The 15,312-nt window shown below is 37.1% G+C and overlaps 1 protein-coding gene across 1 annotated transcript; it reads left to right on the top strand.

Moving 5' to 3' along the window:
• Nucleotides 1-356: 356 nt before the first annotated feature.
• Nucleotides 357-13,149, top strand: kdsr (3-ketodihydrosphingosine reductase). Its single transcript, XM_056263110.1, has 10 exons — nt 357-806; nt 2,195-2,284; nt 2,646-2,702; nt 2,798-2,863; nt 3,029-3,124; nt 4,813-5,004; nt 5,101-5,184; nt 5,474-5,557; nt 7,219-7,320; nt 11,927-13,149. The coding sequence occupies exons 1-10, from the start codon at nt 618-620 to the stop codon at nt 12,044-12,046; spliced, it is 1,080 nt and encodes a 359-aa protein (XP_056119085.1). The 5' UTR covers nt 357-617; the 3' UTR covers nt 12,047-13,149.
• Nucleotides 13,150-15,312: the final 2,163 nt, after the last annotated feature.

Below are 15,312 nucleotides of genomic sequence, written 5' to 3'. Positions count from 1 at the left end.
AATAAAGGTTGAAATGGAAATAACTTGTCTTTTGTCGTTGAAATAACAGTCAAATCATGATGGCAGTCTCTTTTTGACAGCAGGTTGGCTTACCGGCCCCTAAATAATGTCTTTTCTTTAGGGGCTTGTTTTAGGAGAATGTTTGAATCTCTGAGGCGGTCAGAATCAGTAGCTTAGACAGCGAAACGGCTTATAGAACATCTAAAAAAACATTTCAAGACTCTTTTACGTTAATTAAGAAAGTGACAATTATTGACAGTTTATGAAAAGAGTGTTGAACTTTGGAACTTGTAGTCTTTTTCTGAACTGGGCGGGGTTAAGCGGAGGTTAAAAAAACTACAACTCCCATTATTCCACCGCTCAAGCGCAGCATCCCGTTCAAAGTGCATAGATTCTGTGTTTTGGTTCATGTAGTGAACGGAAAGAGTTAGCTTTTGCGGTTTTACGACTTCAACCTAGTATTTAATCTACTGCACAGGCCTCTTGCACATCACCAGATAATATAAGCCCATAAACAGCTCACCCGAAGGCCTGTTATCTTCTGTCCGCGAGACAGGGGAGTGCCTGGAATTGGACATTTAGCTTGTGAGCTAACGTCATCAGCATCAGGTTGACCCATGTCCTCTGAGAAGGCTCTCGGCTCCGCGCTCTCACACTGGCTCTCCTTTAACTCCTGGTGGCTGCTTCTGCCTTTCATTATGCTCCTGGTAGTGGCTGCTTTCATCGTGGCCTTCGTGCTGCTGCTGTACATGATATCCCCGTTAATAAGCCCCAAACCTCTCAAACTGAACGGGGCCCATGTGGTGGTAAGTTCATATAATTCTATTTTAAATAACAGCACACAGATCTTATAACATAAGAAGTATAAAATAAATGGTTGCCAATGCGTTGTCTTCCATATATTGCAAACGCATAATAATGTATTTGCATTAAACATTAATTGTTCTATTCATAAAGTGATTATATGCACTTATGCATTATGTGTCACGTCACTGCAATTATGCGCAATGGACCAATGCAAATGTGCATGTGACTTTTATTTGTTTCATCAGTTGGTGAAAATATTTGTTATGGCTTCATATTGTAAATGCATAAAAATATTCATGTTACAGCTCATATTTCTCACAGGTGGCCAAATAAATGCATTCTTGTACTGGTTATGCAACCATCTGTTCCAGGGCAATGGACCTTTTCAAGCGGGCACTGCATGTTTTTGCATTTGCTAAGGTTCATAGTTTATCAAGAGCTCAAACTTATCTAGTTGTAAATGAACACCATGTTGAGCTCTCTAAAAATAGTCAATTTTTATCTATTTTACGATTTCTTAAGATATTTCGCAAAGCTTTGTTTATAAAATGCTTGATTTTGTTTCTTTATATCTTAAAAGCAGTTGGGCTAACACATAGAGAGATCAGAATGAATTCATATAATGTACTAACACCACACAGAATGATCTCACACTTTTTTCAGCAGCCATTATTTTATTTTTCCGATTGCTTGTGGACGAGTTTTAAGCCAAGAATAAAACCATCCAGTTCCCTGATAAATAACACTAATCTCTTAGTTAAAGTGATAGTTCACCCAAAAATTAAAATTCTGTCATCATTTACTCGCCCTCATGTTGTTCCACACCTGTATGAATTTCTTTCTTCTGTTGAACACAAACGAAGATATTTTGAAGAATGTCGGTAACCAAGCAGTTGTTGGACCCCATTGACTTCCATAGTATTTTTCCCCCTCCATACTATGGAAGTCAATGGGGTGCATCAACTGCTTGGTTACCGACATTCTTCAAAATATCTTCGTTTGTGTTCAACAGAAGAGAGAAACAGCATGAAGGCGAGTAAATGATGAGAGAATTCTCATTTTTGGGTGAACTATCCTTTTAATAGTAGAGTCTTGTACCCTGTATATTGTGAAAAGTCAGTGTCTCTATAGAGGATATGAACAGGATTTTTTTGTAATTGCAACCTTATCTGACTGTTGCACTGTCTACTGTTTGAGAACAGATGGTGGCACCTGCACTGAAGATTTTTTTTTTTTTTTTTTTTTTTTGTTAGATTTTCTGGTGCTTTTACCTGGTGAATTTGTTTATATGCTCTCTCAAAGCGTTTTGCATATTTTAGTAAATGATGTGAACTGTGACTTGCTTGGTTTGTAATAAATCTGCTCTGAATATGCTGTCCATCATCAGGTGACCGGAGGCAGCAGTGGGATTGGGAAGTGCATTGCCATGGAATGCTACAAACATGGTGCCTTCATCACACTGGTGGCACGAGACGAGGTGTGTATATCATGTGTCAGTGACTGCAGTTATTTGAAGATATTATTATCAATGTTGTAAACATTGTGCTGCTTAATATATTTGTGGAAAAACCATCGATTTTTTCCCCAGGATCCCTTTATGAATAAAAAGGAAGAAAAAAAACAGCATTTAGAATAGAAATATTCTGCACTGGATAAAAGTATTAATTTCTTTAAAAAAAGAAAAGAAATCTTATTGACCCCAAAATTTTTGATCAGTAGTTTACATAATAATTAATCCTGCCTTTGGATGGTATTACATATTTGTTGTTGTTTGTGTTAAATTCTGAAAACCATGAGCCTGTATGTGTGTTTACCATTGCGTACATGTCTCCCTACAGCACAAGTTGGTTCAAGCCAAGAAAGAAGTGGAAAAATGTGCCATAAATGATAAGCAAGTGTGTATTTTTATTTACATTTTTTGGACCTTGCACTCAAAATCAACTCAAAAATCTTAAATGGGCTTGACATGTATTGTCATGATTACCTCTAGGTGGTGCTTTGCATTTCTGTTGATGTGTCGAAAGACTACAGCCAAGTGGAGAGTGTCATAAAACAAGTATGTTTATTTTGTTTACCAATTTATAAGAATCTGTTCGCATATTATTCTATGTCAGCATTTAATCTGGTCATTGTTTTCAAACATAAACTCTATTATAATTTTTTTTTCTTCAGATGGTTTGCGATGGTTGCTGACTGTTGCATGTTTGTGTTTGCTATCCAGGCTCAAGAGAAGCTGGGTCCTGTGGACATGCTGGTGAATTGTGCTGGGACGTCTATATCTGGGAAGTTTGAGGAGGTGGAAGTTGACCGCTTCAAGGTAAGAGCAGCATATCATAGACATGTGCTTGGGCATTTTCGAATTGGGCTAGTAAAGGCCTTGGAAATCGAAGAATGAACTGCTGTGATGTCTTTTCGAACAAAATCCAGCCAAAATGAAGTTAGTTTTTGAGTTTGTTTCTGGAGTTCAAAACAGCTTCCTAAAGCAAACTTTCCAGGAAAGTTCGCCCTTGCTGGTCAACCCCTTCGAACTACTATTATTCTGCCTTCACTTGTTATCGGAAATTTCCTACTTCCCACTTCTTAAGTCTCGATTACCAGCTCGTCAAATTCAAGTGCTTTGTTGCCGGAAAGAACATGAATCATGGAGGACACCAGGTTTATTCTTGCTTATTTATTGGGAAAATCTTATTTAAGCCAAAATGATATTTAGCGTCCCATTCATTGACAAGCATTTATACATTCACCACGCTATCTAGATAGTCAGCTTGCTGTCGATTCTAGAATTTCAGTCATATACAGGCTTTAAATGATACGCTTTAAATGATTATTCATATATGTAAATGAAGAGTTTGGTTCCAAAACGCGATAAACGGCATTTAAAAAAAAAAAATCGTTACTGGAAAAATCAGTATTTTATCTGGTTGGTATTGAAAAGTCAATGTTTAATTTTAAGTAAAATGCGATATCCGCCGTGTTATTCTGTCATGTTTTCTCCCTTACTTTCCAAACCGTGACAAACGCCAGTCTCCCTTCTCTGCAGAATGCGATATATCCGCTCTCAACCAATCACAACGCACCATTCCACGCAATGTAAACAGTAACGGCAGCGCCTTAAATACACCCGGCTTCCTAGTTTTTCTTATCTATTTTGTACTTTTCGATCAACAAACAAACAAAAAAATGAATAATTTTGACGGCATTGATAAACCTGTGGTTGTTACTGCGGTCGGTAAGAAACGTAAGGCATCGAAATCGAATCATTTACGTGAGGAGATTAAGAAGATGAGGCACTCGGGAGGAGGAAACATGTTTTCAATCTTCTTTACAGTTCTTAATAAAAATATTATACTAATAAACTTACGTTGTTGTGTATTTTCAACAGTTTCAATATGGAAAAAAAACTTTTATATTGATTCAATGGATTAATTGCATTTAAAAAAAAAAAAAGGATTTATTGCATTTTGGGGGGAAAAATAATCCGTTTTTATAATAAATCTTTGAAAATCAAAACCTGGATTTTAATTTTTTTTGTTATTATGACCTACAAATGCTATGTGAAAGTTTGAAACAGAAAATAGTGGTTTTCATCTTTCCACTTTCTTGGTAAAGAAAACAAATTTTTACTCAAATTAATCTAAATGGATTTATTGCGTTTTGGAACCAAACTCTTCAAATATGCATTACTTTAATGACAAGACAAGGCGAATGAAGCTGTTGTATAAAAAACTAATAAAGAAAATCAGTCCCAGCAGCAATCGTTCTCCCCTTCGCCATGTTTATTGCCCGCCCAACTCGGGAATTCGGGTAAACTTCGTTTAAATCCTAAATACGACTTTAATACTGCAAAGCTGCTTGCTTTAAAGCAACTTCTCTGTATTTACTGTATTCTGTATTGTTGGAAACATTTTGGATAATTCAAGTACACAAGTCAACAATATATAATATTGTTCTAGGGGTTTTTGGATAATTTAATCCCAAAAATCTTACATATTGTGCCTTTAACAGAAAATGATGGAGGTGAACTATCTGGGCAGCGTTTACCCCACCCGGGCAGTGATCACCACTATGAAGGAAAGGCGGATGGGCCGCATCATGTTTGTGTCGTCACAGGGAGGGCAGATTGGCCTCTTTGGCTACACGGCCTATTCGCCATCCAAATTCGCCCTGCGTGGTCTGGCTGAGGCCTTGCAGATGGAGGTGTGTATGTATACGTGACGCTCACTTAGTATGTACCATGTTGCTGTCCATTAACAATTTGATTTTGATTTAATCTTTCCTCCTGATCTTTCTTAGATGAAGCCCTATAATATCTATGTCACTGTGGCGTATCCCCCAGACACGGACACACCAGGTTTTGCAGAAGAGAATAAGACTAAGGTGAGATAATAGATTTTTTTTTTCCTGAATAGAATTAATCACTGAATATTAGATACCTAGAATATTAGAAAAGAGCATTAATATTAATAGAATATTTAAAAATGAAGGATTTCTAATAATGCATGTCTCCGCTCTTTTACATAGTTGGATCTTTGTTCCTGAATTTAAAAATATATATACTGTATATTGAGGTGGCTGTTTGTCCCTGCACAAAGTAATGCTGGGCAAAACATGTTTTTGTCCGGCCTATGTATTATTCTTATTCTGGTTTTATCTCTCTCAACGGCAGCCTCTGGAGACCAAGTTAATTTCAGAGACGTCTGGAGTCTGTCAGCCTGAGCAAGTGGCAAAAATCGCGGTGAAGGATGCTGTGGTAAGTAGGGACTGATCAAAAGTCGACCTTTAGCTTTTAATAACCTGCCTTGAGACCCCTGCTTTCTGTTTTGCACTCCGTCTAGCTGTTTTTAAGCACAATAAAGTCCTTCTTTAAAGGGATATTGTAAATTGTCATATTTTACTTTCATGTCGTTCCAAACCTGTATGACTTACTTTCTTCTGTGGAACACAAAAGAAGATATTTTGAGAAATGTTGCAGGTTTTTATATACACTACCGTTCAAAAGTTTGGGGTCGGTACGATTTTAAATACTTTTAAAAGAATTCTCTTCTGCTAACCATGGCTGCGCTTATTTGATTAAAAATACAACAAAAATCAGTTATAGTATTAAATATTATTCCAGTGTAAATCAGCTGTTTTCTGTGTGAATATATAGTAAAGTGTAATTTATTCCTGTGATCAAAGCTGAGTCCAGTGTCATCACCAGTGAACATCACCAGTGTCAGTGTCTTCAGTGTCAAATGATCCTTCACAAATCAGTATAATATGAGGATTTGATGCTCAAGAAACATTTATTATTATTATCAATGTTGAAACAGTTTGAAACAGTCTGTCAGTTGTACAGTTTTTTTTTTTTTTTTGGATTCTTTGATGAATAGGAAGTTTAAAAGAATAGCATTTGTTTGAAATAGAATCTTTTGTAACATTATAAATGTCTTTACTGTCCTTGATAAATAAAAGTATTGATTTCTTTCCTCCAAAAAATAAAAATAAAATTCTCACTGACCCCAAACTTTTGAACGGTAGTGTGTATATATATATATAGATGTGTATATTATGGAAGCTTGTTTCTGCCACAGAATGAAAAATAAAAAAGGTAATTGCTTTTTATCTCACAATTCTGACTTTTATTCTCACAATTGCGAGTTTACATCTCACAATTCTGACTTTATTTCTCAGAATTGCGAGATATAAAGTCAGAATTGCGTGATATAAAATCACAATTGCGTGTTATAAAGTCAGAATTGCGAGATATAAAGTCAGAATTGCGTGATATAAAATCACAATTGTGTGTTATAAAGTCAGAATTGCGAGATATAAAGTCAGAGTTTATTGATATAAAGTCACAATTGTGTGTTGTAAAGTCAGAATTGCGTGAAATAAAGTTGCAATTGCGTGTTATAAAGTCAGAATTGCGTGAAATAAAGTCGCAATTGCGTGTTGTAAAGTCAGAATTGCGAGATATAAACTATTCTGAGGGAAAAAAATTCAGTCTTTTTTCCCCCTTAGAATTGGCCTGATAACTCGAAATTGCGAGTTTATATCTCACAATTCTGAGAAAAGATGTCAGAATTTCGAGATATAAACTCGCAATTATGTGTTATTAAGTCAGAATTGCGAGATGTAAACTTGCAATTGTGAGAAAAAAAGTCCGAATTGTGAGATAAAAAGTCGCAATTCTGTCTTTTTTTTCTCGCAATTGCGACTTTATTTCTCATAATTGCGACTTTATATCTCGCAATTTTGAGATAAAAAGTCGCAATTAAAAAAATAAATAAATTTTTATTCAGTGGCGGAAACAAGCTTCCATAGTATACAGTATATATATGTACAGTATGTGTGTGTGTTTGTGTAAATATTAACTATTGTTTCCTTCAAATACCTTAAATACCCTTTCTGGTTTTTGTCCATTCACAGCAGGGAAATTTCACCAGCTCATTTGGTCCTGATGGCTACATGCTGTCAGCGCTGACCTGTGGGATGTCACCTGTGACCTCCATCACCGAGGGGCTGCAGCAGGTACGGCCCATTGTCACTAAACACTAAGATTCTGACTCTAGTGCAACAGTGTCATCATATTTGACGCATTGACAATACCCTAGGAGATTGACATGGAATGACAGCTAATAATTTCTGCATCATGTCCCTTTTATCATCCTGCTTCATCTTTGTATCTTAGTAACATCTTGTTTGCATTCAGCTTTCGTAGGGCTATTTGAGTCAGTCACGGTCTTAGATATTCCCTTTGAAGATTTTAATGAGCCTCTTGACTTTTGCCCAGCTCTTCCCTGACTCTAAACTGGTCAAATCAGAGGAATAAACCTGTGAGGTCAGCCAGGCTGCATTTTTTTTAAATGCATTTCTTTGAAGAATATAAAATATAGTCACAGATTTTCACTAAGTAAAACGTATTCAGATGTTATCAGCATGTGCAGAATGAAATTAAAGATCATCACATCACATTCCTCATTAAATATTTGGGCTGATTTGATTGTTTTCACCGACTAAGAAGAGGATGGTACCATTTTTTTTAATTCAATTTTGCAGATTTTCCCCAATAATATGTGAAAAAAAGTCTGTGGATTCAGTCTCTGAATTATTAGTGTGTCTGTGTCAAAGCTTTTACTACTTCTATTCCTTTCCTATCTTGTTGACAATTATCAATTATTATGTAGTTTCTGAATCAGTCCAGCTGTTTGATGTCATGGCAAATACCCACAGTCTGTATACTGTAACTTATTTGAGATTTTTTTTAAATAGCTTAGATGAATGGATGGATAGATTGTTAGATACTGATACTTTCATTTTTGGTACTCATTTGCATTTTAAAATATAATTTAAATACAATATTTAAATATGATAACTTGAATAAATAAATTGTTAAATCATTTAAATATAATATTTAAAAAAAAGAAATTGGGTAGAGAAACCAAACGAATATGAATCAAATCAAGTGGCTTAATTAGTTTAGCAAATAGATGTTTCCTTCAGTTATTTTCATGCTTAATTATGCCTGTTAAATTATTGCACAGGCGTCTGTTAATGTTCTGTTCACTCTTCATTCTTTTGCTCTGTTGTATTTCATCTACAGCACACATTTAGAACCTCTCCAGTCCAGCGGCACAGTAATCACATGACATTTCCTGTAAAAATGTAGAGAATCACATGTTTTACATAAATCACATAACAGTTCATGTTTTTAGTTAGGGTACCTACACACTGAGTGAGCAATCAGCAATCAAGAGCATGCAACAGAATTGCTCTCTCTCTCTCTCTCTCTAGCATCAAATAACTTTAGTAATAGGTGCGTCGTTTTACTTTGCTATTGATGTATCCGACCGAACTAAACCACAAACTTTTCAGCGATGTCTTTGAGAAAGGGATGTGTGCTCGTCTATGCTGCTGCGAGCTTAAACCACTTAGCGTGCTTCACTTATCATATTGTGCACAGCAGCTATACAGGTGTAGATATTGAATTTATGCTTAATGTTCTACTTCATAGACATATTTAATCTCTGATATCTCTATATCTTTGTTTGTTCTGTTGTCTGCGTTTCTTTTTCTGGACACAAACACTGTTCTGTACACACGCTGCGTGGTATCGTTTTTTTTGGTATTAAAGCATTTTATTGTATATGAATATGAGTACACAAGCAGTATTGGGCCTGACTGGTATCGGGGAATTCCTAGATGGATGGATAGGTAGATAGATAGATGGACAGATATATAGGTAGATGGATGGTTAGGTATAGATGGATAGCTATAGAGGTAGATAGATGGATGGATCGATCGATATATATATATACACTCACCGGCCACTTTATTAGGTACACCTGTCCAACTGCTCGTTAACACTTAATTTCTAAGCAGCCAATCACATGGCGGCAACTCAGTGCATTTAGGCATGTAGACATGGTCAAGACAATCTCCTGCAGTTCAAACCGAGCATCAGTATGGGGAAGAAAGTTGATTTGAGTGACTTTGAACGTGGCATGATTGTTGGTGCCAGAAGGGCTGGTCTGAGTATTTCAGAAACTGCTAATCTACTGGGATTTTCACGCACAACCATCTCTAGGGTTTACAGAGAATGGTCCGAAAAAGAAAAAACATCCAGTGAGCGGCAGTTCTGTGGGCGGAAATGCCTTGTTGATGCCAGAGGTCAGAGGAGAATGGCCAGACTGGTTCGAGCTGATAGAAGGGCAACAGTGACTGAAATAACCACTCGTTACAACCGAGGTATGCAGCAAAGCATTTGTGAAGCCACAACACGCACAACCTTGAGGCGGATGGGCTACAACAGCAGAAGACTCCACCGGGTACCACTCATCTCCACTACAAATAGGAAAAAGAGGCTACAATTTGCAAGAGCTCACCAAAATTGAACAGTTGAAGACTGGAAAAATGTTGCCTGGTCTGATGAGTCTCGATTTCTGTTGAGACATTCAGATGTTAGAGTCAGAATTTGGCGTAAACAGAATGAGAACATGGAACCATCATGCCTTGTTACCACTGTGCAGGCTGGTGGTGGTGGTGTAATGGTGTGGGGGATGTTTTCCTGGCACACTTTAGGCCCCTTAGTGCCAATTGGGCATCGTTTAAATGCCACGGCCTACCTGAGCATTGTTTCTGACCATGTCCATCCCTTTATGGCCACCATTTACCCATCCTCTGATGGCTACTTCCACCATGTCACAAAGCTCTAATCATTTCAAATTGGTTTCTTGAACATGACAATGAGTTCACTGTACTAAAATGGCCTCCACAGTCACCAGATCTCAACCCAATAGAGCATCTTTGGGATGTGGTGGAACGGGAGATTCGCATCATGGATGTGCAGCCGACAAATCTGCGGCAACTGTGTGATGCCATCATGTCAATATGGACCAAACTCCCTGAGGAATGCTTCCAGCACCTTGTTGAATCTATGCCACGAAGAATTGAGGCAGTTCTGAAGGCAAAAGGGGGTCCAACCCGTTACTAGCATGGGGTACCTAATAAAGTGGCCGGTGAGTGTATATATATATAAATATATGTTGACAGATAGATATATAGGATTAAAAATAAGATAATTTAGATTATTAAAATGTTCTTCACAGTAAGAAAAACATGGCTCATAGATAGATGGATGGATGGATATATAGGTGGATGGATAGGTACTAGGTAGATGGATTGATAGATATATAGGTAGAATCGATAGATGGATGGATGGACAGGTAGGTAGGTAGATGGATAGATATATAGGTAGATCAAAATATATATATTATATATACTCTAAGTGTATATATATATATATATATATATATATATATATATATATATATATAGGTAGATAGATGGATGGATGGATGGATAATCGAATACTAGGGGTGGAACGGTACACAGAAGTCACGGTTCGGTTCATACCTCGGTTCAGACATCACGGTTCGGTACGATTTCGGTACAATGGAGGGAAAAGCAAAACAAAAATGCAGAAGGCATTGTATTTTTAAAATAAGTTTTATTAATAAAGGCATAGAACCAGTTTATTTGTAGTGCACTGACAATAGTTTTATATAATTAGTTTATTAATTAAATTAATAAAAAGACAAAAAGACCTTGCGATATGTTTGGTAATTGTACCTGAATTAATTTAAAATTAATTTGCTATATTTCAGATCAATATATTTGTTTTCCTTAATTTTAATTAACATTATTAATTAACAATGTAACATTATTCTCATCTGAATTATAAATAATTGATTTCTGTATAAAATAATACTACCATTAATAACGCATTCGATTTTCTTTTTTAATCAATGTAGAATGTTTAAGATTAGTGCTCCGAGGACGAGAAATGAAAACCAATGCGATGAATGTCCAAAAGATGGGACCCACAGACTGTTTTGAAATGGAGTTGGATAAATATGTTTTGCTTTTAAAACAGTGTGTGTGTGTGTGTGTGTGTGTGTGAGAGAGAGAGAGAGAGAGAGAGAGAGAGAGAGATTTTGGTTGGGTGACAGTTGTAGGTTACAGTTTGACAAGAGTTTACAGTGTGACAAAAGGACAATGTTGTGTTTTATTGCGAGTGTACACAAATATAAGTAAACACTTTGCAGGTTTAATGATCTGTATGAACAAAATGACGGAGTATGTTTTTTATGTTTCCACTGTTCGATCGCGGCCGCGCCTCTCTCTCACAGTCACACACACACACATAAGCACACACACTCCAGCATTGCAATCTTGACATCGCAGCCTGTTCATTATGTGGTCACACCAAACGCGAATAGAGCGTTAAATTCGCGTCTATCGCGTCTTGTTCGACGCTAGTCCAAAGCGAATAGGACGCGCGTATAAGCCCACGTTTGAAGTGAACGCGCGTTCAGAGCTAAGCAGATGGTAAAGATTATGTGTCCCTAAAGAACCCGCGTATCTAACAGTAGTTCCGCATTACATTAATTAATTTCCACGCGAGTTTTATTTATTTTTATACCGTGTATTCTCCGTGTAAATTCGTGCACCGAACCGTGACGCCCGTACCGTTTCGGTTCGGTACGAATACATGTACCGTTCCACCCCTATCGAATACACAGTTGTTTATTTTCTGTGATATGTTAAAATAGTAATATTTTGTCACCCTGTCCAGATTGTGACCATGGGACTGTTCCGCACCATCGCTCTCTTCTACCTGGGCAGCTTTGACAGCATCGTCCGCCGCTGCATGATCCAGAGAGAACAGTCCAAAGCAGCGGACAAGAGGGAGTAACACCAGCATTCCCACACCACTACATTCACCCATACACCTTCACAGCACGCACAAACCCAGCCTGGCAGACATGTTTAAGTGGGTAGAAGAGGTCTACCAAAAAAAAACTCTGTAGATCTATAATATTCAGGACCCCAATCATTCCAGTGCATGCTGCATCAATATTTCAATCTCTTAAAAAACAAAACAAAACCAAGTTTGTTTGCATTTAAATGAATTACTCTTTGGCTCTCACTGCCTATACTTCATTTTCATGTTTTAGAAGGTGTGAACTTCAGAAGGTTCAGCACTAGAATTAAAATTCAATCAGCTTTTATTTATATTAACGAAATGTTACCATATGCTGTACATGTAAAAATGAGTACAGCTCAAGAACTCCAACTTCGCTTCCTTATGAGGTGACGAGCTGTCCTATGTTCTTCTGACTGGTCTGTGATGTTCGTATTCAAGCACTGTATCTTCCTGCTTTTAGATTTCATAGTTTTAAGGTATGGACACGGGACGTCTGTGTTTTTGGATGAAACAGCCTGAGTCTGCCACTCTGCCTTATCTTCTTTGCTCTGTGTGGGGGTTTCTGAAGGAAATGTTTACCTTATAAATGTGCGTGCGTGTGTGTGTATTATATTTGTCTGCTTGTACGCATGCATTTAGGTGACCTCAGGGGCTTCTAAGAGTTCACTGAACTGGAGGATGGGTCTTGATAAGCCATTGCGGTGGTGAATGGCTCGCTGGTTCGAGTCACTACACCTTTCTGCCAACAGGTGGAGCTGGAGATCCAAATGGATCAGGTGTAACCAGAGCAAAAGCCTATATATGAAGCAGCTCACGTTTGAATAATCGTAGTCAGATGTCAGCTATACATGTGGTTTGATGTCCACAACCCCAGAACTCTAGTATTGAAGATGAATCAATGTATCAAGAGTATTGTTCACGCAGGCATTTCAAATACTGTAGATGTTGTGAAGCTTGATCTGATTTGTACACCAAAACGGGCAATACGGCTTCCACAAGTGAAGTGAATCTCCTCGTTGCTCTGCTCTGTTGTAATGTAAACTGGATGGTTCTAGCATATAAACTGTGTTTTCTGATTTAGGCCTTCCAAACTTGCCCCTTGTTCTTGTTGCACCCGTTCGATGTCGTACCTTACTGACAACACAATAGCTAGAGAGAAAATGACACTTACTCATGCTGTTGTAATATTTGCCTTCCTCACTGTCACAAGCAAACGGCGAGCATGTGATGTGATCACACCCTAGAGTAATGCCTGAATGAACAGAAAGGGGTCAATTGAAAGCTAGAATTCACCCAAAAATGAACATTCTTTCATTATTTCTTCATCCTATGTTGCTCAACCTTCATCTGTAAAACACAAAAGGAGAAGTTTAGTGGAATGCTCATGCTGCTCCTTTCCATACAGTGATCCAAAGGGTCTGTCTGATTTGTGTGAGAAATAGCCAGAAATTGAAGTCCTTATTGACCTGATATTGAATACACTATACATGGAGAGTGGAGACGTGTGAGTTTTAAGAGCTATGGCATTGGGGGGAAATTTTCTGTGAATAACAACTTAGTTTGGCCTTATAGATTTGGAATATAGTGTGCATATGGACAAAAAAACCCCAACTTTTTTGGTTCTACAGAAAAAAAGAAAGTCATACGGGTTTGAAATTCGGGTGAATAAATGATGTCAGAATTTCATTTTTGGGTGAAGTAGCACTTCCATTCAATGCAACTCTTTCTTTGAGATTTTTTTTTTTATGCTGCTTTGTTTTCCCTAGAACATACCTGCAAACTCATCACCTTTCTTTTTTTTCATCTTACCTGTTCATGGTAATAGAGTCTATAAGCATAGCTTTACAGGGGATACCGCTGTATTTCTGCTTTTCTATTTGCATAAGATGTAGTCATTTTCAGAAGAGAACTTTTTCGCCGGTCCGGAGTTTGCAGGTATGCTAGAAACGATTGACCAATGCAGTCGTGGAGACCCATTCCAGGCCTTAAGAGATCCAAACACAGACCACTATAAAAGCTATAAGAGTGGACACCTCCACATCCAACTATCGCATAGATTGTGTATGGTTTACGTAGATTTGTTTCAATATGGAAAAAGACATTGTTTTGTTTGTTTGTTCATTGGATATTTTTTTTTACAAAATGACCCAAAATATGAAAGTGAGAATGCATGAGTCAAAGCGACGATGTTCTCATTTGATATTGGCTCAAGGCACGTCGTCCAGCACATAGTAGCTATAAGTTAGGTGCCGATATGCGTCGGACTTCCGATTCGGCCGTGCCCTCCTCCGTAACACAACACATGGACGTAGTCATTTGTTTAGTCATTAAGAAGCTAACAGTAGAGAAAATGTTTTGATCTCCTTAAAGCTATGCAAATCAAGCCTGTGCTCACACTTCATTTAAACACATAAGAAGATACTTCTGCTATAGTTCCCTCTTTTATTGACTGAAGTTGAGGTATATTTCTGAGAATAAGATATATAGTTTATGAGTTACTTTTAAAAGACCAAGACCAACTTGGATACGTTTTGCTTGTATCTGTTTTTTTTTTCCTTATTCATTTGTTGCCAAACTTGCATATATTTCACCTTGTGTGCCATGGGAGAAAAAGAGGATGTTGTTGCTTTGTCTTATTTTCTTACATAATGAAATAAATAACTTTTGAAAGGTAATTTTGTGTCGGAACCTTTTGAACTTTGTAAAATCTTGGTGACGGATCCCTTGAAATATTAAAAAAATATATATATATAACAAAGATTTCTGCTTATGCTTTAAATATTTAATTGGCTAGAAATTCATCTTTTTGTTTGCAGTGTCTATTAAAATAACTCTAAATAATCCCAATCACTGACTGGAAAACTTGTTGCTCAAAACATATGCACTACATAGTGTCCTATGTAACATTTTACCATTTAATTTATAGGCCTGGTTTCACAGACAGGGCTTAGATTAAAATAGGATTAGGCCTTAGTTTAATTAGGACATTCAAATAGCTTTTTTAAAACGCGACTTAGAAAAAAAACATTGCTGGTGTGCATCTTGAGACAAAACAATAGCACTAATATATTTTAAGATTTTTTTTTTTTTTTTCAGTTAAGACAACTGAAACATCCATTTTATTCTGGGACTAGGCTTAAGCCTTGTCTGTGGAACCAGTGATTTACAATTTGTTTTCATTAATAGACAGGAATGGAGGTTCACTCTTGCCAGAATTAGGAGACACAGGACATACCTCTGTCAGTAACATCAGT

Source organism: Rhinichthys klamathensis, unplaced genomic scaffold, assembly GCF_029890125.1.
Source record: "Rhinichthys klamathensis goyatoka isolate OS25496 unplaced genomic scaffold, OSU_Roscu_1.1 h1tg000011l_1, whole genome shotgun sequence".
In the NCBI taxonomy this organism is placed as follows: Eukaryota; Metazoa; Chordata; class Actinopteri; order Cypriniformes; family Leuciscidae; genus Rhinichthys; species Rhinichthys klamathensis.
The sequence above is the reverse complement of the archived record's forward strand: the minus strand, read 5'-3'. Positions and strand labels throughout refer to the sequence as shown.